General features: G+C 46.7%; 1 protein-coding gene across 2 annotated transcripts in view; it reads right to left on the reverse strand.

The window, feature by feature from the left end:
• NECTIN4 (nectin cell adhesion molecule 4) overlaps window positions 1–23,940 on the reverse strand; it is an 85,975-nt gene that overhangs the window by 41,036 nt on the left and 20,999 nt on the right. The window contains exon 1 of one of the 2 annotated variants that reach the window (XM_083417170.1): window positions 5,873–5,909. The exons of the other annotated variant lie outside the window; for it this stretch is intronic. Coding sequence (XP_083273296.1) covers window positions 5,873–5,894 — 22 coding nt within the window. The 5' untranslated portion in view covers window positions 5,895–5,909. Of the gene's footprint in view, window positions 1–5,872; window positions 5,910–23,940 lie in introns of those variants that run through there. 2 annotated transcript variants of the gene reach the window in all.

Below are 23,940 nucleotides of genomic sequence, written 5' to 3' on the forward strand. Positions count from 1 at the left end.
GAGCCCCAAGGCAGCTTCAGTCTAGCATCCTTGTATCCTAGAAGTTACTTCTGGAATGCAAAAAGCTCTTCATGATTGCAACCGGTCCATGTTCAAGACTGCAAAATTCTAGTGGCCTTGATGAAGCAGCCACTAGGGATCGATGACCATGAGCCAGAATGAATCAGCTGTCTACCCTCAAGGGTCAGGCTATCGAAAGACTAAGCCGAGGTGAAAGGGGGTGCAATTTCCCAAAAGTAAGAGCATATTTCTCGTCATGTTCAAGGGTAGAATGTGCCAATCCTATGAAGCACTGAAAAAGGAATTTAGGCCACTTCCTATGTCCTGCTCTTTACAAAGTTAAAAAAAGTCACTCTCTCACACACACCCTGATTAGGACATCTGGTTGGTCACTGTGACAACAGGATACTGCACTAGATGGGCCTCTGGCCTGATCCAGTGGCGACTCTTATGTTCTTATGCTTGCTGCAGGCATTCTCCAAAAGAATTTGATGATACGTGATTTCAGTATTGGATACATGACATCTGATTCCCCCACCCACAATTGAATATTCCGCATGCAGTGGTATTTAGCACTTTACAGAGACATGCAAGGGTGCACATAATTTCATAGCATAGACAGTGGCTACATAATAATAGTGGGTTTCGGGAATGCTTTCCACTTGCCAGAAAAATGCTACATGTTAAAGGATTCTGGGGAATGTCCTATGATGAGTACAGTGGTACCTCGGGTTAAGAACTTAATTTGTTCTGGAGGTCCGTTCTTAACCTGCAACTATTCTTAACCTGAAGCACCACTTTAGCTAATGGGGCACGATTTCTGTTCTCATCCTGAAGCAAAGTTCTTAACCCGAGGTACTATTTCTGGGTTAGCGGAGTCTGTAACCTGAAGCGTATGTAACCCGAGGTACCACTGTACTCCACTCACATCAGACAGACAGAAAAACAGTAGAGTCATACACCTCACAGTTATTGTTGACACCTCCAGACTAAAACTGAACTGGATTTCCTCTCTTGACTTTTGCAAAGAACCTAAGTTTTTCACTATAGTGATGCCCAGGGAAAGAGTTACCCACCTCTACATCCATATAAAATCACTGGTCTTTGTATTTCAGGGTTTTTTTTTTACTGGAAAAACCAAACTGCATAACACTCTACTCTGAAACACTATGGTTCACGTGGGCCAGTGCTGGGTCCCACCATCACGGAGAGTGGAATAGACACAATATGCTATGTTGCACATTTTAGAACCAGTGATGATCAAGCACACTTTCAACTGCTTTTCTCGTTAAGGAAGCCCTGCTTAGCTTTCAATTGATTCCCTAAAGTCTGCAGCACATTAAAGTTGACAGGAACTAAAGGACCCCTGGATGGTTAAGTCCTATCAAAAGCGACTATGGGGTTGTGGCACTCATCTCACTTTCAGGTCGAGGGAGCCAGTGTTTGTCCACAGTCAGCTTTCCGGGTCATTTGGCCAGCATGACTAAACTGCTTCTGGCACAACAGGACACCGTGATGGAAGCCAGAGCACACAGAAACACCATTTACCTTCCTGATGCAGCGGTACCTTATGATCTACTTGCACTGGTGTGCTTTTGAACTGCTAGGTTGGCAGGAGCTGGGACAGAGCAACGGGAGCTCACCCCATCGCAGGGATTCGAACCGCCGACCTTCCAATCAGCAAGCCCAAGAGGCTCAGTGGTTTAGACCACAGCGCCACCCATGTCCCATATAACAGGAGCTATCATCAGTATATGCCACATCATTAGATAACATTTGATCATAAACGGAGAAGTTAATAGCATTTGATAAATAACACAAATCAGTCATTAAGCTGTAATGGTTAAAAGCCTATGAGATTTTCATACTGGAAGATTGCCAAAATAAAATAAAACAAATCAAGGCGAGACCAAGAATTCTAAAAACTGCATACTGAAAAGGTATTCAAAAATCTGCACAGCAGAACTGAGAAACCTATCATATCTCCAAATATTTGTCTTGGCATTGGCTTAGACTCTGCAACTGCATCGGAGCCTGCTGTTTAAATTGGAATTTACATACCTCTTCTGAATGAGGTTTGATAAGAGTACTCTAACCTAGCAGCTGCTAACAGGTGTGAGAGTTTCCCTGGAAGATGCTTATCCACACCAGATGCAAGAATCAGCTCCCTTGGTCATAGTGAAGCAGGTATGCAGTTCCACAGGTGCAGCCAGCATAGTGTCTGACTAGGACCTGGGAGACAAGGGTTGGAATCCCCACTCAGTTTTGAAGCTCACTGGGTGACCTTGGGCCAGTCATGGTCTCTCAGCCAAACCTACATCACAGGATTGTTGTGAGCATAGAATGCAGAGAAGGAGAAGTCTGTAGGCCACCTTGAGCTCATTGGAGGATAAGGTAGGATATAATTCTAAGAAAAGATTAACTTGAAAAGATTAGAGAAGCACTTGGAGCTCCAGGTGGCAAATGACACTTTCATCAGTGCCTAACTCGGGTCTGGAAAGGAAGAAGGAAGTTCATGGGCTCTGCACTCCAAAGCCACCAACTTACAAATTGCCAGATCTCGTTGTTTCTGAAAAGTTATGCCATGAACACATCGATGCATCACTTGCGGCAAATGATGACTCAACAAAGTTCCCAAAATAAACAAAACAATTTGATATGCAATTTTAATGAAGAAACAAAAGACACAAATAGTGACACTGAATGAGTACCGTGTTAATTTGAAGATGACTACAGGTTGTTTGCTCAGATGGCATTATATAGCTCTTCCTGTAATTTAACCACTTAATTGCTTACAAGATTTTGGTGGGGCATGGCATGAGCACACTTATGCTTGTATAAGAACATAAGAAGAGCTTGCTGGATGAGGCCAACGGCCCATCTAGACCAGCATCCTGTTCTCACCAGACACCTGTAGGGAATTTGCAAGCAGTCTCTGAGCACAAGAACACTCTCCCTTCTTGCTTTTTCCAGCAACTGGTATTCAGAAGCATTGTTGCCTCCAGCTATGAAGACAGAGCATGGCCATCAACAGTCCTCTCTTCCATAAATTTGTCTAACCCTGCCTCTGATCATGGAGACACAGCACAGGCATCCTGGCTAGTAGCCACTGATAACCTTAACCTCCCTGAATTTGTCTAATCCATGTGTGTTTAGGTAAGCCACGTCTTGAACACCTGAATAGGGTTTACATTCCATCAAATTCAGGAGGATTGATTTCTGAGTAAGCTTAAGATTGCATTGTGTGTGTGTGTGTGTGTGTGTGTGTGTGTAATTGTTAAGGGGAGTCAACGCCTATGACATGATTTGCATAAAATCTCACGATTTAAGCCTCTCTCAAATGTTGGGAGCTGGCACCGCCACTTAACATCCTTTGCCCTTCGCTTGAGAGCATATACAAAGGCTGCAATCCAGCACTGCTAAGCTCACTTAAATCTCACTTGTCGCACTAGGACTTAAGTGTACTTTGCATTGATCTGGATAGCAGCCAGCCTCTCTCCTTTGCAGTGGCCAAAGGATGGCCCATCCAATTCCACTGCCTTTCTTGTTGGCCTGGGGCATCTTTGGGTTTCTTGCAGTGGAAAGTGTTGTCCGAATAATTTGCCCACTGGTAACAGAAGCCACCATGGCAGCTGACTCTGCTGCATCTTCCCATTGCCTCATTTTCCTCCGTCTTCCCTTCTCTCGCCCTCTCTGGCTGTCCAGAACGTCCTGAAAGTTACTTTCCCTATCCTTTCCCTCCTTCATCCTCAGATCCTAAGGACAGCCCTGCAGCTGGATCAGGCCAAAGGCCCATCTAGTCCAGCATCCTTTTATCACAGCAGCCAACCAGACACCTCTTTTAGGAAACCCGCAATCAGGACCCAAGCACAAGAGCCCTCTCCACTCCCGTGGTTTCCAGCAACTATTCAGAAGCATTTCTGTCTCCAACTGCGGAGGCAGAGCATAGCCATTGTGGCTAGCAGCCTCCTTTGTGAACTCTTGCATAATCTGGCACAGATCTCTAGCCTTAATTCAGATGATCTAAAATACCTGGAGCTGGGAGGAGGACTCCATACTCTACACACTGACCACTCCTCACAACCTGCATTTTATAGTTACCTAACCCTGAGTAGCAAGGGACACGGGTGGCGCTGTGGGTTAAACCACAGAGCCTAGGACTTGCCGATCAGAAGGTCGGCGGTTCGAATCCCCATGACGGGGTGAGCTCCCGTTGCTCGGTCCCTGCTCCTGCCAACCTAGCAGTTTGAGAGCACGTCAAAGTGCAAGTAGATAAATAGGTACCGCTCCGGTGGGAAGGTAAACGGCGTTTCCGTGCGCTGCTCTGGTTCGCCAGAAGCAGCTTAGTCATGCTGGCCACATGACCCGGAAGCTGTACGCCGGCTCCCTCGGCCAATAAAGTGAGATAAGCGCCGCAACCCCAGAGTCGTCCGCGACTGGACCTAATGGTCAGGGGTCCCTTTACCTAACCCTGAGTAACTTGTACAGAGGGGTAGGCCCAGGGGAGTCAGGGGCAAAGATGGCCACCATGACCCTGACTGCCCTATGGCCAGAAGGTCCAGATGAGCTTTTTTCTCTTAACCTTGCTCTCAAGCTGTCTATTACTAATTTATTACTAATTTAAAGGTATGTTTATTGAATTACAATACATTAGCCATCTTTTCTGCATTATGATGATAGTTGAAGGGAGAAAAGAAAAACACACACAAACATTTCCCTATCACACCCACTTGAAATGATACGAGGATGACTGTGTTAGCAAAAAACAACCATAGTCACTCCTGTGTGGATTCCGCACAGTAGTATTATCTATTGAAAGAGTGATGGAAGGCTGCCATATTTCTATGAAGTAGTCAGCATTTTGGGTGGAGTTTAGAACTTTTAGCTGCTCAGTGGGTTTCTCAATAACACATACTTTTTGTCTCCAAAAGGAGTCCTATTATTACTATCTACCCTTCACTAGCAGGACCGAGGCCATTCTCACTTTTTATTTCTTCTTGTGCTTTACTGGGTTTTTAAAAACCATTTATCGCAAGCTGGCTACCCCCAAATAATGGCCCATCTAGTTCAACATCCTTTTATGATGGCGGCCAGCCAGACACTTCTATTAGGAAACCTGCAAGCAGAGCACTCTTCCCCTCCTGCGGTTTCCAGCAACTGGTATTCAGAAACATTGCTGCTTCCAACTGTGGAGGCAGAGCATAAGCCATCCTGGCTAGGAGCCACTGAGCGACTTATCCTCCTCCGCGAATTTGTCGAATCCTCTTTCAAAGCCAACTAGGTTGGTGGCTAAGACTGCCTCCAGTGGGAGTGAGTTCCACAGTTTAACTGGGCACAGCTTCAATAGATGTCTGTGAGTCCTCGTGTTACAAGAAAGGAAGAAACACTTTTTTCCCCTCTATCCACTTTCTCCGTGCCGTGCATACTTGTGTGAATTTCTATCATGTCACATAAATCAGACAACTTCCCCTTTCGACTCCTGTCCTTTGGTGGTGCATTATAAAAATCAAAAGCACAGTGTATAGTGAATACTTATCTACTTTTAAAATTCTCATTCTTGATCTTATTTCTTCCTTTTCTTTATCTTCTTGTTCTTTTCTTTTATATTTTACCTTTCATTTCTTTTCTTTATTGTGAATATGGTTTGTAGAGGTGTAAATAATTGTAAATATGAGAAGAGGTAAAATGTTTTCTAATTTTCTCTTGGTTACATGTATTTTCCTTTTTTTTTTGTATATTTGTATTTTTTTCTAATCTGTACTCAATAAAATTAATAAAAAAAAAAATCAAAAGCACAGCCTCGTTGTCAATGTCTCTGTCTCTCTTTCACACGCACACACACACGGGCATCCCCTGCACCCGTCTCACATACCTCCGCGGCCCCGATCGTGCATACGCACACACAGACACAAAAGCACCGGCTGTCTCCGTCTCGCACACACGCCCAGTATCAGCCACTCGGCAGTTTTGGAGCTTTCTGACAGATTCATAACAAATTGCCCAAGAACAGGCAGCACCAGCCAAACCGGCTGTCTGTCCCCGCAGGGAAGGGGCGAGGGCTTGGAGAATGCACGAGGCAGTGGCGGCGGCAGCAGCAGCAGCAGCAGCAGCAGGGCAGGGAGCCCAGCTGGGCTGGGATGGTGCTGTGTCTCCAAGGATGGAGCTCAGTTGCTGTTGCTGCTGCTACCCCTGCAGGAGATCAGCCGGGGTGGGGTGGGGTGGGGTGGAGAGTTCCTTCCCATTCAGTGTCACGCAATGCAGAACATTAACCTGTGGAACTCATGTCCACCGTACCTCAGAGGTTTGAGGTGGGGTTTTATATTAGTTGTCCTTGGTTTTTTTAAGGAAGGATTGGAAGCAGGCAGATTCCAGGCTTGCAGGGTCTCCTGCTAGGAGCCTATAAGCCCCAACAACCTGAGCCAGACATAAAATGTAGATGTGGACAGGGCCTGGTGCAAAATGATGGAGCCAGTTACCTGCTGAAGCCCATGAGCCACAACTGCCTGGGGTGTTTTGTTTTATTTTCAATATCTATATACAGGCAACTCGCAACCTACGTGTCTTTAGCTAGTGCAATTTCAATTTTACGCAGTTGAAGGCCGGCTGGTTGAAATCACACAAATTAAATGCACCGAAAGGCGGAGACCTTAAAAGCTTTTTCTGAGCAGGGTTTTCCTGGCATGAAAGAGCTTTTAAGCTCTAGACTCATTTACAGGGCTCCGAGAGGCTCTGGCGACATCTCGGACAGCCCCGTGAAATCTCCGGTGAGCCTCCCAGAGGCTGGTGAGCAAAGCAAAGAGCTTGAAAGCTCTTTGCTTTGTTTGGTTGGGAGTTAAGACGCATTTACCTCTGAAAGGTAAGATTGCTTGTGTGGGGCCAGTTCCAACGGGGTGATTCAAGTATGTGCATTTTTGCGTCTATGCGCTATTCCCAGAATGTAACCTTCATGCAAGATGCGAGCTACCTGTACTGCCCAATAACGAAAAGATTCTCTGGTTGGTTCCAAGTATACAAATACAGTGGTACTTGGTTCTCAAACTTAATCCGTTCCAGGAGTCCGTTCCACTCCCGAAACTGTTCAGAAATCAAGGCATGGCTTCTGATTGGCTGCAGGAGCTTCCTGCACTCAATAATAATAGTAATAATAATAATAATAATAATAATAATAATAATTTTATTTATATCCCGCCCTCCCCAGCCAAAGACGGGCTCAGAGCGGCTAACATCAAATGTATAATACATTAACATAAAATCAGACAATCAATTAAAATACATCCTCAAATCAGATCAGGATCAGAATAAAATCCAATCGGATGGCAACCCGCAGATTAGGGTTGGGGACCTTAAATGCAGCGGAAGCTGCGTCTGATGTCCAGGTTTGCAGCGTTCTGGAGCCAATACGTTCAACAAGTAAGCCATTCAGGAACCAAGGTACCACTGTATGCTAAAACAAGTACAAAATCTAAAATAACAAAACCAACAGCAGAATAAACCCAGGACAACTTGTGCATACACACACACACACACACACACACAAAATTCCTGCATTGCAGGAGGTTGGACCAGTTGACTCTTGGAGTCCCTTCCAGCTGTATAGTTCTATGAAATTGATCTCTAAGATGCTACAGATTCCAATAAAAAATTATTTAACAATGGGCAGCAGAGCTTCGCAAAGACCTGGACAGAGGCAACCAATTCATAGTCATATTTTACCTGCGAAGAAGATTAAGGCTGAGATATACCATCAGCACAAGGCCAGACATGGCTGAATTTGTTTTTGCTTGCAACATTAAGGAGCAGCAAATTGTGTCAACAGCAGCACATTTTAAGATCCCAATTTACAGCTGGGGAAGACTGAGGCTCATAGCTAGATAGCTATAGATATACAGATATAGATACATATCCTGCCTGTGGATCAGATGAGTTAAGTATGCAGAGGCTCCTGCGCCTTGCTGGTCTACTCTGAGTAACCCAGAGATCAGCAAGAGGATCCTAACCCTGTCTTACCACCACCACATTCATTGGAGTGAGGCCTAACTTTCAGCCTCAGTTATTTTACATTGGGCAGCAAAGCAGAGTTGAGATAGACACGCCACTGCCAAGGAATGCAGGGAACACACAGACCAGGAAAATTGGCATTTTATGCCAGCCTACCTAATTTGTACGTTCCAAAACAATACATGAACCGAAACTGGGTTATCCGCCGAAATCCGCACTTCTCTGAATGTTGCAATGCAGTTCTCCAACCACGTAAACGTATATGTTAGAGGAAATTGTGCGTAAAAATACATATATCAGTGGAAATATATATTAGCTTAAAAATGCAAGTAACTTAGAAAAGTGCATTATATGCGGGGAAATGGCTTGCAAAAATGTGTGTACAAAGCAAGATGGCATGCAAAGATGTGTTAAATAGAAAAAAGGTGACCTGAAATGCAGGCAAATTTTCAAGAGGACTTTTTTAAAAAATGCATGCGGAGATGTGACCCAACTTAAAAATGTTTTTTTTTTTAAAGAGAGAGAGAGAGATAACACAAGACTGGCAGATTAATCCATGGGCAATGCCAAGGGGGCGAGGAGCAGGCAAGAGCCCCTCCAAGCAAGGAGAACCCCTGCCCAATTTCCCCCACCATTGCTACTTGTCGGTCATTAACATATCCTGTTATTTTTGTTTCAGGGATATTAATAATAAACATAATAACATATTAACAAATGTAATAATTTATTAAATTTGTTGTTGCTGTTTTCCTAGGGTAGCTCAAAGTGGCTCGTATAAACAAGCACATACATTCACACCAGTGTAAAAAAAGGAAACTGCATTGCTGGATTGGACCAAAGACCTAGTGTTCAGTTCCCAAATGTGGCTGGTTAGATGATGATGATGATGATGATGATGATGATGGCGTTGATAATAATTTATTACTCACCCTTTACCCCAAGGTCCCAAGGTGAGGCACCGGGGGCAGGTTACAACAATTAAAACACAATTATTAAAAACAGTCCAGAACAACTTACAATCACAGAAATAAGGTGGTTCCTACAAATACAGAATCATAGACTTGCAAGGGACCATGAGCATCATCTAGTCCAACCCCCTGAAATGCAGGAATCTTTTGGCCAACCTGGGGCTTGAACTCATGATCTTAGGATTAAGAGTCTCATGCTCTACTGGCTAAGCTACCCATAAGACAGCTCAAGTATCAAAAGTCTGGGTAAGGAGGTGCATCTTCAGCATTCACCATAAGCTGTATAGTGAAGGTGACTGACACAGCTCTGTGGAGAGGGAGTTCCTGAGCTTATGCTGCCACAGAGGAGGCCCTCTCCCAGGTCACCACCACCCTAAACTTCTGAGGGTGGTGGAACAACCAAGAGGGCCTCCTTTGCCAAGCTCAGCACCCAAGAGGGTCTCTAGGGAAGGAGGCCGTCTTTCATGTATTTGGGGTCTGAGCCATTTAGGGCTGCATTGTACGAACTAAAGTGAGCACCTTGAGTTGGGCCCAGAAATGAACCAACAACTCGTGCAGCTGTTTTAAAACAGGGCTTACCATATTTTTCGCTCTTTAAGGCGCACCCGACCATAAGACACACCTAGTTTTTAGAGGAGGAAAACCAGCAAAAAAATATTCTGAATTTGCTCAGCGATCCCTTTAAAGAGCCGAGCCTGTGCTGGTTTTTCTGGGAGGTGGGGAAGGGACGAAGGGCAGCCTGTCTGTCCCCACTCGCACCTCAGGGAAAATCCAGCAAGAGCCGCACACAGGCTCTGCTCAGCGCTCCCTTTAAAGAGCCGAGCCAAGCCTCCTCTTGCTGGCTGCCCTTCTCCCTCCTAGGGGAAAAGCCAGCAAGAGCCGCACACACGCTCTGCACGGCTCTTTAAAGGGAGCACTGAGCAGAGCCTCCTGCCTGCATTTGCTCCTTAAGACGCATACACATTCCCCCTTACTTTTTAGGAGGGAAAAGGTACGTCTTATGGAGCGAAAAATACGGTATATGAGATCTAAATGCAACCCCAACCAGTAATCTGACCTCTGCATTTTAGCCAACTGAAGTTTCCAAGTCGTCTTCAAGGGCAGCCCCACAAAGAACGTGTTGCAGTAGTCCAGTCTGGCAGTTACCAGAGCACAGAGTACAGTGGCCAAGTCACGCCTCTGGGAAGCTCACAGGAAGCCACACCCTCTGCTATTTGTTCCCAGTTTCTGGAATTTATTCAAAGGTATAAAATTGGAAGAGGTGCCCTTTATCTCTCACAGCGAACAGTCATTAACACAGACCTGTCCTCCATGGATTTTCGCTACGCCATTTAAAAAGACCTCAAAGCTATAAGCCACATCACTGCATCTTGTGGCAGTGCAACACATGAGTCCATTGTGAACAAGCAACTTTCTTTCGCCCAGTTCTGAACCCATTGCCAAACAATCTGTAATCATATGCTAACCCTGAGTTCCAGCACTGTATGTGAGGCAGAAAAGTTCCCTGCCTCTCCACAATATCACAAATGTCTACTTTCATTCCTAATTTGAGTTTTTTGTACACAGCCAGCACAATTTCAAAGTAATCTCAGCAATCATGAGGACAAGCGGCGTGGGTTTGTTTTTAATGAAAGCTGTGGTTTTCAGAATGACAAATTCCATGCCGGTTGCTGAACTTGCCTGGCAAGCCACAGGCATAAGGAATGTGATGTAACCATGACCATTTTATATCCTTTGGAAGGTTCTCCCTTGCTAGGCTTCTGCACAATAATGAAATGTGCAAGGCTAAGGCAGGCTCTCTCCAGAGTCAATGGGTCTCCACTCCAGTCCCCCAGCAGTCGCTGTTGCAGCTACCATATTAGTTTTCCATTTTTATTTTTGCAATATTTTAGTGAGAGCCGCAATTAGGGTTGCCAGACTTCCAGGTCTGACCTGAAGTCTCCAGGGCTGGATCTAGACACATTTAAAAAAACGTTTACGGAAAACGCATTGTAAACCTCATAATGGGGAATCACGTTGCCGAAAGACGGAACTCCACAGTGCCATCTGGTGTCACGATGCAATAACACATTTAAAACGCGTTTAAAAAACCCAAAAAACTAATGTAGCTGAGTCCTGACCTGGCAACTCCAGCCTTGATGACTTTTTTTAAATGCACAATGCAATATCATCATGGAACTTCTGGGACACTGCATTTTGGGACAGCCAAGACTAACCAGCTGCCACCAGAACTCCTGACTCCTCAGGCCTGGTGCTGGCACCGTAAACAAGAACAGAGAGGAAGAACTGGAGGGATAAAAGACAAGACAATTTTGCAACCCAGTGTCTCAAACACACAGCAATAAGATTCCTTTACATTTTTACCTCAGTCTTTTGGTGGCACCTTAAAGGAGGCTAAGGGATATTAGCCACAATGGCTCCACTTTGGGAGGTAGTTGCTGAGCCACAACGCCCCTCACATAGGTCAGGCACCTCACTGAGAATTGGGCCTTGTCCCTTGTACCACCCCACAACCTTCAAGCCCCATGCCAGGCCCCAATCTGCTTAGGTGGGCTTCATTCCCTTCCAAGAGAGCCCTCTCCAACTCCTCACCCCTCTCTGCACCCTCTGAGGCCTGCCAGAGCCCGGGGGGAATACCCGCCGGGGGGTACAGCTGGCAAGATGGAGGCAAGAGTTGAGCACGGCACCTGCCGTTACCTGCACAACCCAAATCCCCGGTCTTATCTGAGGCTTCCCAGCCCTGCCGGGACTAAGCCCGCCGTTTTAAGGGTTTAGCTGATCCCAGACGCCACATTTGGGATCCAGGAACCGCAATGGAGTGGGAGAGGCACTGTTGCCTCGACACGATAACAAAGTGCTCAGGGAGGAAGAGTCACAGGAGGGACATCTCTTGGGGCGCAGCTGCAGGCTTCTCCCAGTGCCTCAAAATTCTACTAAATTCCCTAAACTCTACACCACACAAACTTTAATGTTCTCCAACATTTCTCTGACCACAGTACCATTTTGTGGGCATCGTACACCCACACCACAGACCACATCCTGTGCATCAAACCATACACTATTATGCATCAGCCCCATTCATGCGACCACCAGTGTAAAGTTGATACACGAGACCAGGTGAGGTGGAAAGCAGCAGGCCACCCCACCCCTGGGTGTCCACTGTAGACATTGGTTTCCCCACGCAAGCAGGGACTGTTCACATGAGCACTACCATAAGGACATGAGAGCATCCTTGCTGGATCAGACCAGAGGTCCGTCTATCCCAGCAATTCCTTCCCACCCAAAAGCCCCGAGGAAGCCTACAAGCAGACCATCAAGGCAATATGGCCCTCCCAATTGCTGGTGTTCAGGGATACACTGCTATTGAACATGGAAGCTCAATGACGGCTCACAAGGCACTAAAAAGCCTGTCCTCCATGGATTTGTCTAATTCCATCTTAGTCAACGTCCTCCCCACATCCTGCAGGGTCAGGCTTCCAGTGCCTTCCATGCCTATCTTTCAGCATGGTTTGGAGACACCATCTCTTTGCCCAAGGTTCTTGAGGGCTCTGATATTCAGCAGCCTGAGGTGAAAATACAGTTTTAAACTGGAACACACAGTTTTAATTGCTATTTTTTGTATTGTAACCAGACCTATATGATGGTGTGGGACAGAAACTGACTGACTGAATAATAATTTCCTCCCTGTCAGGAACATTAATTGTTCATTTGTAGACATGGGAACAGGGTTATTCTTGAAGACTCTGTACCGTGTTCTTCGTTTCCTCCACTGCCTGAAAAGCTAGGCAATGGACATGAAATGGCTGTGGTGGTTGATGGGAGTTGTGGTCCAAAATGGTCACGCTGGCTGGGGGCTGATGGGAGTTGGAGTCCAAAACATCTGGAGAGCACCAAGTTGGGTAAGGCTGCTATGGAAATAATTGCCCTACAGTAAGTTATGACTCTTTCAAAGCCTCCCACAGCAGTTGAACGGGTGTGCATTGCCTGGCGCCTTTAGCACTCATGCATTTCAAAACACGGATGCACATTAGAGAGACATAATGAATCCACCTATCTACGAGGATGAGCCGAATGACCACACTAGCAACTAATCAACATTTCAAATCAACCAATCCCCAAAGGCAGACATTAGGACAATACAAGACGTAATCATTTCCCTGGGGAAGGTAGAAGAAAACAGGAATTGTAAACTGGGACAGTTGGAGCCTATGAAACCCTGGGTTTTGCGTATGCAACTGAGGCATGTCTCCATAATTGGGCTTCTGTGTGGTGTTTTTGCTAGTCATGGGGTGGGGGTCGGGTCGAATGAGAAGTCTGCAGCACCCTATTCAGGCACCATTCAGGCTTCCACCTAGCATTACTGGCCTACACTACAGGGCTGTTGTAATGGGGGTGCATATTCATAGCTTGGGACACTACATCAAAGGCTCAAGATGAATAATAAGTATACAGTAACCGTAAAATGGCAGTTCTCGCAACAGAGTGGCCACTGGGGCTTTTGAATTTACGCATATATGATCTGGAGTGAGGGCTAAGTTTGCTGGTGACATCCAGTTATTTGGGGTGAACATCAAAATCTTCAATGGCATTAAATGGCACATGTGGTTTGGTGCATATAAGTGTTAAATGATGAACATTGAGGCAAAATCCTAATGTCACATTTGCATTGATGAGGTCAGAACTGATCAGGAGGTTGCCAATAGTGTTGCTGCTGCTTACTTGGATGTGTTGTAGTTTGTTCAAGGGTGCTGAGAGATGTTAGGAGACCCCCCCAATTCCCCACCCAGAGCTACAATTCCTAGATTTTCCTGGGAAGAGAGATTGGCTGTTACACCACTCTAAAAATTGTAGTTCTGCAAGGGGAATAGGGGCCTCCAGCAACTCTCAGCACCCTACAGCTCCTAGAATTCTTTGCAGGAAGCCATGACCGCTTAAAGTGGGATCATAGTGCATATGGTGCAAATGTGGCATTTAAGGTCTCGGTGTTGCCCTCCTAGAACTCAGCAGGGAATTGGAGGAGGATGGGGACAAAAACCAGGACTAGCTGGCTCCACCTCCAGACTTCTGGCTCTTGCCTTCCACGTCACCCATCCTAATGGGCACCAGCCTTCACTGCCCCAGCAGGAAACAGGATGCTAGACTAGTTAAGCCTTTGGTTTGATCCAGCAAGTCCAATCTTCTTCTGTTATTATATTTGCTGCAATGACCCTCACAGCTCCATGCTTCTCTGCAGCTGGCAAAGTGCCATCCTCTGCACAAAAACACACACAGAGATATGATCCTGGGCTCTCCAGCCCCAATCTTCCAATAAGTGCCCCATATGCTCCAACCCAGACCAAAGATAGTTCCTGGGGTGTGTTTTTTTGGGGGGGTCTTTAAGCCAAGTAAATCCATTCTCCCCATTTACCCCAAAACTATAGGCTTCTTTGTTGCTCTTCTTTACAGAGAGTTGCCAGCATGCTCATTCTTCAGGGTCCAGACCAGGGTCTTTAAGTGGCAGGTGGGCGCAGGTTGTCAGCATGAACCCACTGCCTGCTGTACAAAGGGGCAATTCCCAGAGTTCTCTGGGAAGAAGGACAGACCGTTAAACCTCTTAAGAGAATTCGAGCTCTTGGAGGGTAACAGGGGCCTCAGCACCCTTAAACAAAGGACGGCTCCCGGAATTCGTAGTACTGTAGAGCTGGAAGGGACACCAAGAGTCATCTAGTCCAACCCCCCTGCAATGTAGGAATCACAGCTAAAGAGCCCCTGGCAGATGGGCATCCAATCTCTGCTTAAGAACCTCCAAGGAAGAAGAGTCCCAGGGAGTTGGTTCCACTGTCGAACAGCCCTTACCATCATGAAGTTCTTCCTAATATTAAGTGGAAATCTTTCTTGTCATTTGAATCCTTGGCTTGGGTCCTACCCTCCGGAGCAGCAGAAAACAAGCTTGCTCCATCCTCCATGTGACAGCCCTTCTGGTCTTTATATCAGCCTCCTCCTCACCAGGATGAACATACCCAATTCCCTCATAAGGCTTGATTTCCAGAAGCTTCATCATCTTGCTCAAGCAGCGCAGTAGGCAGTAAACATAGCCACCTTATTTGCTCACCCCTTGCTCCAGATCATATATGCATAAATTCAAAGGCCCCAGTCGCCACTCCTTATCCCCTCTGTTGTGAGAACTGCCAATTTATTATTATACTTATTATTCATCTTGAGCCTTTGATGTAGTGTCCCAAGCTTTGGACACCGTTGACTCATGTTAAGCCTGTGGTCCTCAAAGACCCCTGGATGCTTTTCACATCAACTGCTGTCAAGCCAGGGGCCCTCCGTCCCCATCTGACCATTCATACATAAGTGTTGGGCCTTACATTTGTCTCTGTTCTTTGGGGGAAGTACATGTTGCCCCAGCAGGCACAGAGAGTCTGAAAAGCTGTATCTGATATCAGTTTTATCGCAACAGCCCCGAGCGCCAGCTGGAAATAAGTGAGGTGGGGAGAAGGGAGCAAGGCCTCTTGGGAAGGACCAGAAAACAATAGAGTGAAGCTTAGAAAACCCCCAGGAGAGGGGGGCACGGTGACTGCCAACCGTTTGAGGCAAAGTTTACATTAATTATGAGACTTAAGCCCTCTAAATCCCCAATTCCATTGACTCATCGTCAGAGGGCACACAATGCAGGCATTGGCGCGGTGGGTGGGTAGGCGGTTTGGAGGAGAGGATGAACTCACCGGTTTGTCTCAAGTGAGCCCCCCTCCCCATCCTGCCACCCCTCTGCTCCCAAATCCTGAAAAACACACAGTAGGGGGGGCGGAAAAGAGAGAGTGCAGAAATCTTGGCTGTCTTGCTGGAGGGTTTTATGCTGGAGGTGGCGGGGGGGAGGGAACCATTTTCATGTGGTTTGGTGATGCTCCACCGTTTACTTAATTTTTTTTAAAAAATAACCCAGGGTCCCTGCGAGCACAAGATAATCACAGCACAGAAGACTTATCTCTGCAGTACAACCTAAGAGCATAGGAGGAGTCTGCTGAATGAGGCCAGCGGCTCATCTAGGTCAGTATCCTGTTATCACAGTGGCCAAACAGATGCCCCAATGGGCAGGACACAAGCCTCCAGCAACTGGTATTCAGATGCATTTCCACCTCTGACTGATCTAATCCTCTTTCCAAGCCATCCAAATTGGCGGCTCCCGCGAGAGCAATTTCCATAGTTTAACTGTGCCCTGTGTGAAGAAGTCCTTCCATTTATTTGTCCCGAATCTTCCAATGATCAGCTTCATTGGATGTCCCTGAATTATAGTGTTATGAGAGAGTGAGGGGACCTTCTCTTTATACACTTTCTCTGTTGTACCTTGGTGAGTTTGTATTTGACTCAATCAGATTCCACAAATACTTCTCTTTCTGAAATAGACACACACACACACACACACACACACACACACACACAGAGCTTCAGTGGGTTTTTAAAAATGTATGGGCCAGAACAATAGGAGCTGGGGCCCTGAAAACAATACCGCCCCCCTCCTTAATGAACGTCAAGCCTGGTCTTAAGGAGAATTAACGCTACTGACATAATGCCTCTCATGCACACTCCACCACACCTATTCAGCATTGATGTCCCTGCCCTTTTAATTTACAAAGTGCCTCACAACCCTGTCACTTGTGTGTGCCCTTCCTAGTCCATGGTTTGGGGGTGGGGACTGGAAGGGTGGGGCAGTTGCTGGGAAGCGCTTCTGGGACCCCCGGAGATTTGGGAGAAAATCTGGGCAACTGGATGTTTGCTCAAATTTTATTTAGTGATGTACATTAGGGCTGTGCATTTACCTGAGATAGTTAAGGGCCCACAGAGCACCGTAAAACTCTCCCCGCCAGTCAGTAATTAATTGTTTTGAAATGAAAGCAATTTTGGGGGTACCTTTCAATTGTAAGATTCTAAACCAAGTACACACGACATGAGCCACAATCCAGAGGTATCCTGTAGCTGCTGGAGAAATATTGCTGTTTGATATTGACTGAGAGAGACTCTTGGTCTGAAACGCTGGGCAGCTGGGGCCAATCAGTGCAGACAATGCTGAGCTAAATGGACCAGTGATGGCCTGACTCGGTATAAGGCAGCTTCCAATGCCCCTGTGTTCCTGCCCTTCGGGGAATTCCAGGTTCTCTGGGTCCCTAGAAGTCAAATCTCTGAGTAGCCAATTGGACAGCCATCTCTTGTCTTGAGCATGTAAGCACATGTGCATGAACACTACTAAGGCCATGTTCAGTCTGCCACTCCACACACACATCAACTGCTGATGGATATTCTGAACTGTTGATAACATCCGGCCGGTAGAACAATTGTGTATTCCAAACACATCTTCAATCTAAAGGGCAGGCTTTGGGCTTTCCAATCGACGAGAGGCAATTGCGTGTCAATGTTCAGAGCAGTTTACACACCAAACAACGAAGTCAACTGCTGCAAGCTAGACAAACACCTCGGAGTCAATCCACTGCACCAAATACAGTCAAACAGAGCCAAGAACCAGTGAGAGACAGTGCGGTGTAATGGTTAGAGACCAGGACCTGGGAGACCACGGTTCAAATTCCTACTCGGCCACCATGAAGCTCACTGGTCAACCTTAGGCCAGCCGTTGCCTCTCAGTGTAACTTACCTCACAGTGTTGTTGTAGGGATTGAATGAGGAAAGGGGAGAAGCACGTGTGCCACTCATTGGAGAAGAAGGTGGGGTGTATGGTAAATGCAACAAATAAGTAGCTGCAGACTCAGGCTCTGGAGCAGAACTCGTACCAAAAGCATAATAAAATAAAATTGTTTGTGCCTGGTGCTTCAACAATGACAGGGACCAAAGTAACGTCTCTGTGGAAGGATTGCGCCTATTTTTTATTTTATCTTTATTTGGAATACTTATAAGCCACTAAAACGTTACAAAACACCACAGCAGCAATAAAAATACAAGTTAAAAACCATATAAAGTAGTTCTCAGTAAACAAAAGCAGCTAACTGCCCACTCATCCTCCTAGGGAACCCTGTAAAAATAAAAATAAAATTTTCTCAGCTTCTGGATATAACTAAATTTAACAAAATGCAACCCCAGCACAGAAAAGACCCTGTTCTCCAACCGTCTAGGTTCTGAAGGTAAAGGGACCTGAAGCAGGGCCTCCAGGATGATCCAAATGGTGGACAAGTTCATAAGAACATCAGAAGAGGCTGCTGGATCAGGCCAATGGCCCATCTAGTGCAGCATCCTGTTCTCACAGCGGCCAATCAGATGCCCCAGTGGGAAACCCCACAAGAAGGACAGGAGGACAAGATCAGCAACTGGCATTCAGGAGCATTTCTGCTTCTGACCGTGGAGGCAGAACATCGCCATAAAGGCTAGTAGTCATGGATAGCCTTCTCCTCCATGAATTTGTCCAATCTTTTAAAGCTATCCAGGTTGGTGGCCATTATCACTGCCTCCTGTGGAAGCGAGTTCTGCAGTTTAACAATGCACTGTGTGAAGAAGTACAGTGGTACGTTGGGTTAAGAACTTAATTCATTCTGGAGGTCCGTTCTTAACCTGAAACTGTTCTTAACCTGAGGTACCACTTTAGGTATTGGGGCCTCCTGCTGCCGCCGCAGCACAATTTCTGTTCTCATCCTGAAACAAAGTTCTTAACCCGAGGTACTATTTCTGGGTTAGTGGAGTCTGTAACCTGAAGTGTCTATAATCCGAGGTACCACTGTACTTTCTTTTTATCTTTCCTGAACCCTCCAACACTCAGTGTCATTGATTGGATGCCCACAAATTCTACTGTCACAAGAGAGGGAGGAAAAACCTTTAAAGCTGGAAAAGGCAGGTGTTCAGAACTCAGACACAAGTGCATTAGAATCATAGAATTCTAGAGTTGGAAGGGACCCCGAGGGTCATCTAGTCCAACCCCCTGGAATGCAGGAACCACAGCTAATGAGAAGGGAAGCCGAAGACAAAGGATCAATGGTGGGGTCCTTAGCAGTCTCCGGCCCCCAGCAAATGCCCCACCCTGCCTGTTGATGGTGCCTGGTTGTGGTGACTCCCAGCAAGCGGAGTGCACCTGCAAAGGTGGCTCAGGGTTCCGAAATACTAGCTAGGCAAGGAAGTGTAACTGTGGCCGGGCAGCAAACAAGGAAGCTGTTAACAACATCAGAAAGGAAACCAAAAGGAATAAAGAGAGGCGGTGCGGCAGGGGTGGGGGGAGCAGAAGGAGAGGAGCCAAACAAGTTCAGCTGGCTCCCCAAAGCAGCCTTTTGTATGTCAGCAAAATGTGCGCCGCCTGCCCTGATATCTCTGCGTGTTTATAGGAGAAGTGCCCATGGCGGGGGGGAATGTAATAAAGTTAAATCAGCGCAACCGCCAGCTCAGGGTAGAGGCAGCCTGTGATGCTGCGCCTTGTGCTGAGTCAGGCCTGGGTCCACCAACCCCGCTATCCTCTGCTCCAACTAGGGAGAAGAGAGGAATCGCTTTGGGTGGAATAAGCCACATTTGAATGCTCCAAACGAACATGAGAGCCTGAACAAAAGCCACATTCACACCATGCATTTAAAGCGCTGCGATACCGCTTTAAACAGTGATGGCTTCTTTCCCCCCAAAGAATCTTGGGAACTGTAGTTTCTTAAGGGGGCTGAGAATTGTTAGGAGGCTGCATCAACAGAAGTACATACCCTCCAACATTTCTCTGATGAAAATAGGGACATTCTCTTCCATCGTAATGATGATGATGATGATGATGATAGTAATCTTATTATTTATATCCTGACCATCTGACTGGGTTGCCCCAGCCACTCTGGGCAGCTTCCAACATGTATAAAAACATTGTTGTTGTTGTTTAGTCGTTTAGTCATGTCCGACTCTTCGTGACCCCATGGACCAGAGCACGCCAGGCACTTCTGTCTTCCACTGCCTCCCGCAGTTTGGTCAGACTCATGTTTGTAGCTTTGAAGACACTATCCAACCATCTCGTTCTCTGCTGTCCCCTTCTCCTTGTGCCCTCCATCTTTCCCAACATCAGGGTCTTTTCCAGGGAGTCTTCTCTTCTCATGAGGTGGCCAAAGTATTGGAGCCTCAGCTTCATGATCTGTCCTTCCAGTGAGCACTCAGGGCTGATTTTCTTCAGAATGGATAGGTTTGATCTTCTTGCAGTCCATGGGACTCTCAAGAGTCTCCTCCAGCACCAGAATTCAAAAGCATCAATTCTTCGGCGATCAGCCTTCTTGATGGTCCAGCTCTCACTTCCATACATCACTACTGGGAAAACCATAGCTTTTACTATACGGACCTTTGTTGGCAAGGTGATGTCTCTGCTTTTTAAGATGCTGTCTAGGTTGGTCATTGCTTTCCTCCCAAGAAGCAGGCGTCTCTTAATTTCGTGGCTGCTGTCACCATCTGCAGTGATCATGGAGCCCAAGAAAGTAAAATCTCTCTTGGGCTCCATGATCAAAACAACTTCCTTATACAGGGCTGCCTTCAGATGCCTTCTAAAGGTTGTGTAGTTGTCTCCTTGGCTCAGGGGTCGCATAACTCTATACCCTCCAACATTTCTCCAATGAAAACAGAGACATCCTAAGGAAAAGTGGGACATTCTGAGATCAAATCAGAAACCGGGATGGCTTCTGTAAATCCCGGGCTGTCCCTGGAAAATAGGGACACTTGGAGGGTCTGGAAGTATAGTGTCCTGATCAGAGGAAGTCATAGTCCGGCACTATTCCGCCTTGCTCAGGCCACACCTGGAGTACTGTGTCCACTTCTGGGCACCACAACTTAAGGAGGATATTGACAAGCTGGAACATGTGCAGAGGAAGGTGACCAAGATGATCAAGGGTCTGGAAACCAAGCCTTGTGAGGAATGGTTGAGGGAGCTGGGTATGTTTAGCCTGGCGAGGAGAAGGCTGAGAGGAGATATAATAGCCATATTCAGATATCTGAAGGGCTGTCACATGGAAGATGGAGCAACCTTGTTTTCTCCTGCTCTGGAGTCTAGGACTCGAACCAATGGATTCAAGTTACAAGAAAAGAGATTCCAACTAAATACAGTGGTACCTCGGGTTACATACACTTCAGGTTACAGACGCTTCAGGTTACAGACGCTTCAGGTTACAGACTCCGCTAACTCAGAAATAGTACCTCGGGTTAAGAACTTTGCTTCAGGATGAGAACAGAAATCGTGCTCTGGCGGCGCGGCGGCAGCGGGAGGCCCCATTAGCTAAAGTGGTGCTTCAGGTTAAGAACAGTTTCAGGTTAAGAACGGACCTCCAGAACGAATTAAGTACGTAACCAGAGGTACCACTGTACCAGGAAGAACTTTCTTGACAGTTCAGTGCTGTTCGACAGTGGAACACACTTCTACACTAGGTGGTGGCCTCTCCTTGCTTGGAGGTTTTTAAGCAGAGGTTGGATGGCCATCTGTCATGTACGATCTAGTTGAGATTCCTGAATAGCAGGGGGTTGGACTAGATGACCCACAATGTCCCTTCCAACTGTACAATTCTATGAATCTACGATTATACTTTCTATTAGGCAATATTCTCCCAATTTTTCTCTTTGTCAACCACTTTCTGGTTTTGTTGACAACCCAGCGGCGTATAAATTTTATGAAGTAAATAAAACAAGAGGCCAAAAGGAAAGTGAGGAAGGCGGAAATCTCCCGACGCTGGAGTCAGGCCCAGCCAACTCTGGGAGATGCTATCGCAAAAAAGCATGACAAGCACGCAGGAGCAGCTCTCCTGGGCACGCAACTCTGAGGTTGGTTGCCTCATGGGAACATTCCAGCCAGGGCAGGGAGACGCTTCCCTTGGGAGGGAGAGAGCGTGTCTCAGCAGAATAACTTAAGAAGAAGGAGAAGACAAGGAGGCTGGAGAGAAAGAGGGAGGGTGGGCAGTGATCCTGCCGACCTGACTCCCCCCCCCCCCCCAGCCCACAACTCCCATGCAAACTCCAGAAAACCTGAAATGAAAACCTCTGCAGGGAAGGTGATATGGAGCCTTTGCAGAGAATATCCTTCTCCCTCCCTGGCCCGAGGGCTCTGGGCGGGTTATGAGCTGCTCTTATCTCTCGCATAGCTATCCCTGCGAGGGAGGTCAGGCCAAGTGACGTGTCCCAGGCCACCCAAGGAGGCTTCATAGCATCAGAGAGCTGGAAGGGGCCTTACACTACCTAGTTTGTCGGCCATCTGGCGGGTAAGAAATAGGAAGAGTGGGAAGGAGAATGAGGGTATGGCCACATCCACAACAAACATTTAAAGAACTATGTCGATACCGCTTTAAACAGCCATGGCTTCCCGCAAAGAATCCTGGGATATGTAGTTTGTTTAGGGTGCTGAGAATTGTTATGAGGACCCTGTTTCCCTTCGCAGAGCTACAGTTCTCAGAGTGGTTTAACAAGTCACTGCTTTTACACGGGGAACTCTGGGAACTGTAGCTCTCTGAGGGGAATAGGGGCCTTTTCACAACTCTCAGTACGCTTAATAAACTACAGCTCCCAGAATACTCTGGGGGGAAGCCATGGCTGCTTAAAGTGGCATCACTTTGCATGTATATCTAGGCTTCTAGTTTTTGACTTGTTCTATACTGTACCAAGATAATTGTCACACTCACCACCGCCGCCCCAAAAATATGCAAATGGTTTGGAGCATGTGCTAAAAAATCATCTGTTAAAAAGAACTCTTCACACACACACACACACACACACACACACCTCCCTGCAAAACTTTACATCTCAGCCGGGGTTCAGTTGTGAGAAGGAGTGACTGTCAAACCAGTCTGGCTGCCATAGCAAAGGAAGAGATGTCCCAAGACAGAGAGAGAGGAGGAGGAGAAAGAAGTACAATGTCTGCTAGAAGGAAGGAAACCAGACTCCTAATATGTAGACACAGACTGAAGGTCTTTCAGCCTAGAATGTAGGCAGTGAGTTTTGTGCTTCTAATCTACATACAGCACTTAGTACGTTTTAGGTGATTTGTAAATTTGCAAAGGGCATTCCTTCTTTTTCAATGGTGGTAACCTGGTAAAATCCCTGTCCCTGGGTTTGCCTTCGGGGGGCTGGGTCTCCATGTTAAAATTGGGTGAAATTTAGTCAATGGCCTTGTCCGGCCTTCCAGCTTGTTTTGAAATTCCTCCTCCCATCCATTCCAGTCAGCACTGCCATTTTTCAGCCATGCTGGCTGGGACTGAATGGCAGAATAAGGACAGAGAGCCTGCTAGATGGGGCCAATGGCCCACTGAGTCCAGCATCCTGTTTGCAGTGGGCTAAGCAGCAATGCCCATTATGGGAAGCCCCCAAGCAGAATTCAAGCATGAGAGCAACTCTCCCCTCTTGTGGCTTCCTGTAACAGGCATTCAGAAGCATTACAAGCATAGCTATTGTGGCCAGTAGTCACTGTTAGGCTTTCACTTCATGAATTTATCCAGTTCTCTCTTGAAGTCATCCAACTTGGTGGCCATCGCCCGCCTCCTGTGGCAGTGAGTTCCATAGATTGCGCAGTGCAAAGATGCCCTTTCGTTTATCCATCCGGCATCTTCCAACATTCACCTTCATGAGATGTCCATGACTTCTAGTGTTATGAGACGGGGAGAAAAACGTTTCTCCAGCCACTTTCTCCATGCTGTGTATCATTTTGCCTTTTTTCTAAACTTAAAAAGTCCTATAGCCAGAAACAACCAGAGTGCAGAAGGATGGGGAGATATTTTGCTCCCTCTGCAGGATTTCCAGAACTCCAATCTCAGAATGGGGAACAGATGCTGGTCTCTTCTCTAACGCCCATGCCCTTCAATGAGAGCATATGAACATCAAGGCTCCATGCGCAGCACAGCAGCCCCAGATCAACAGCCTCTTCATTCAAAGCTGGTGGCAGCCTTGGAGCAAGAGCCAGGTTACCAGCGGGCCTCTGAGCATGTGCAGAGTGACTCTTCCATGCACCCTTTTCCCTTACTGTGGAATAAAACCACCCAGTTCTTGGGGAATGCTAAAGGGATGACTTTCCAGG

Source organism: Podarcis tiliguerta (genome assembly GCF_965153285.1).
Source record: "Podarcis tiliguerta genome assembly, chromosome: 16".
Lineage (NCBI taxonomy): Eukaryota > Metazoa > Chordata > Lepidosauria > Squamata > Lacertidae > Podarcis > Podarcis tiliguerta.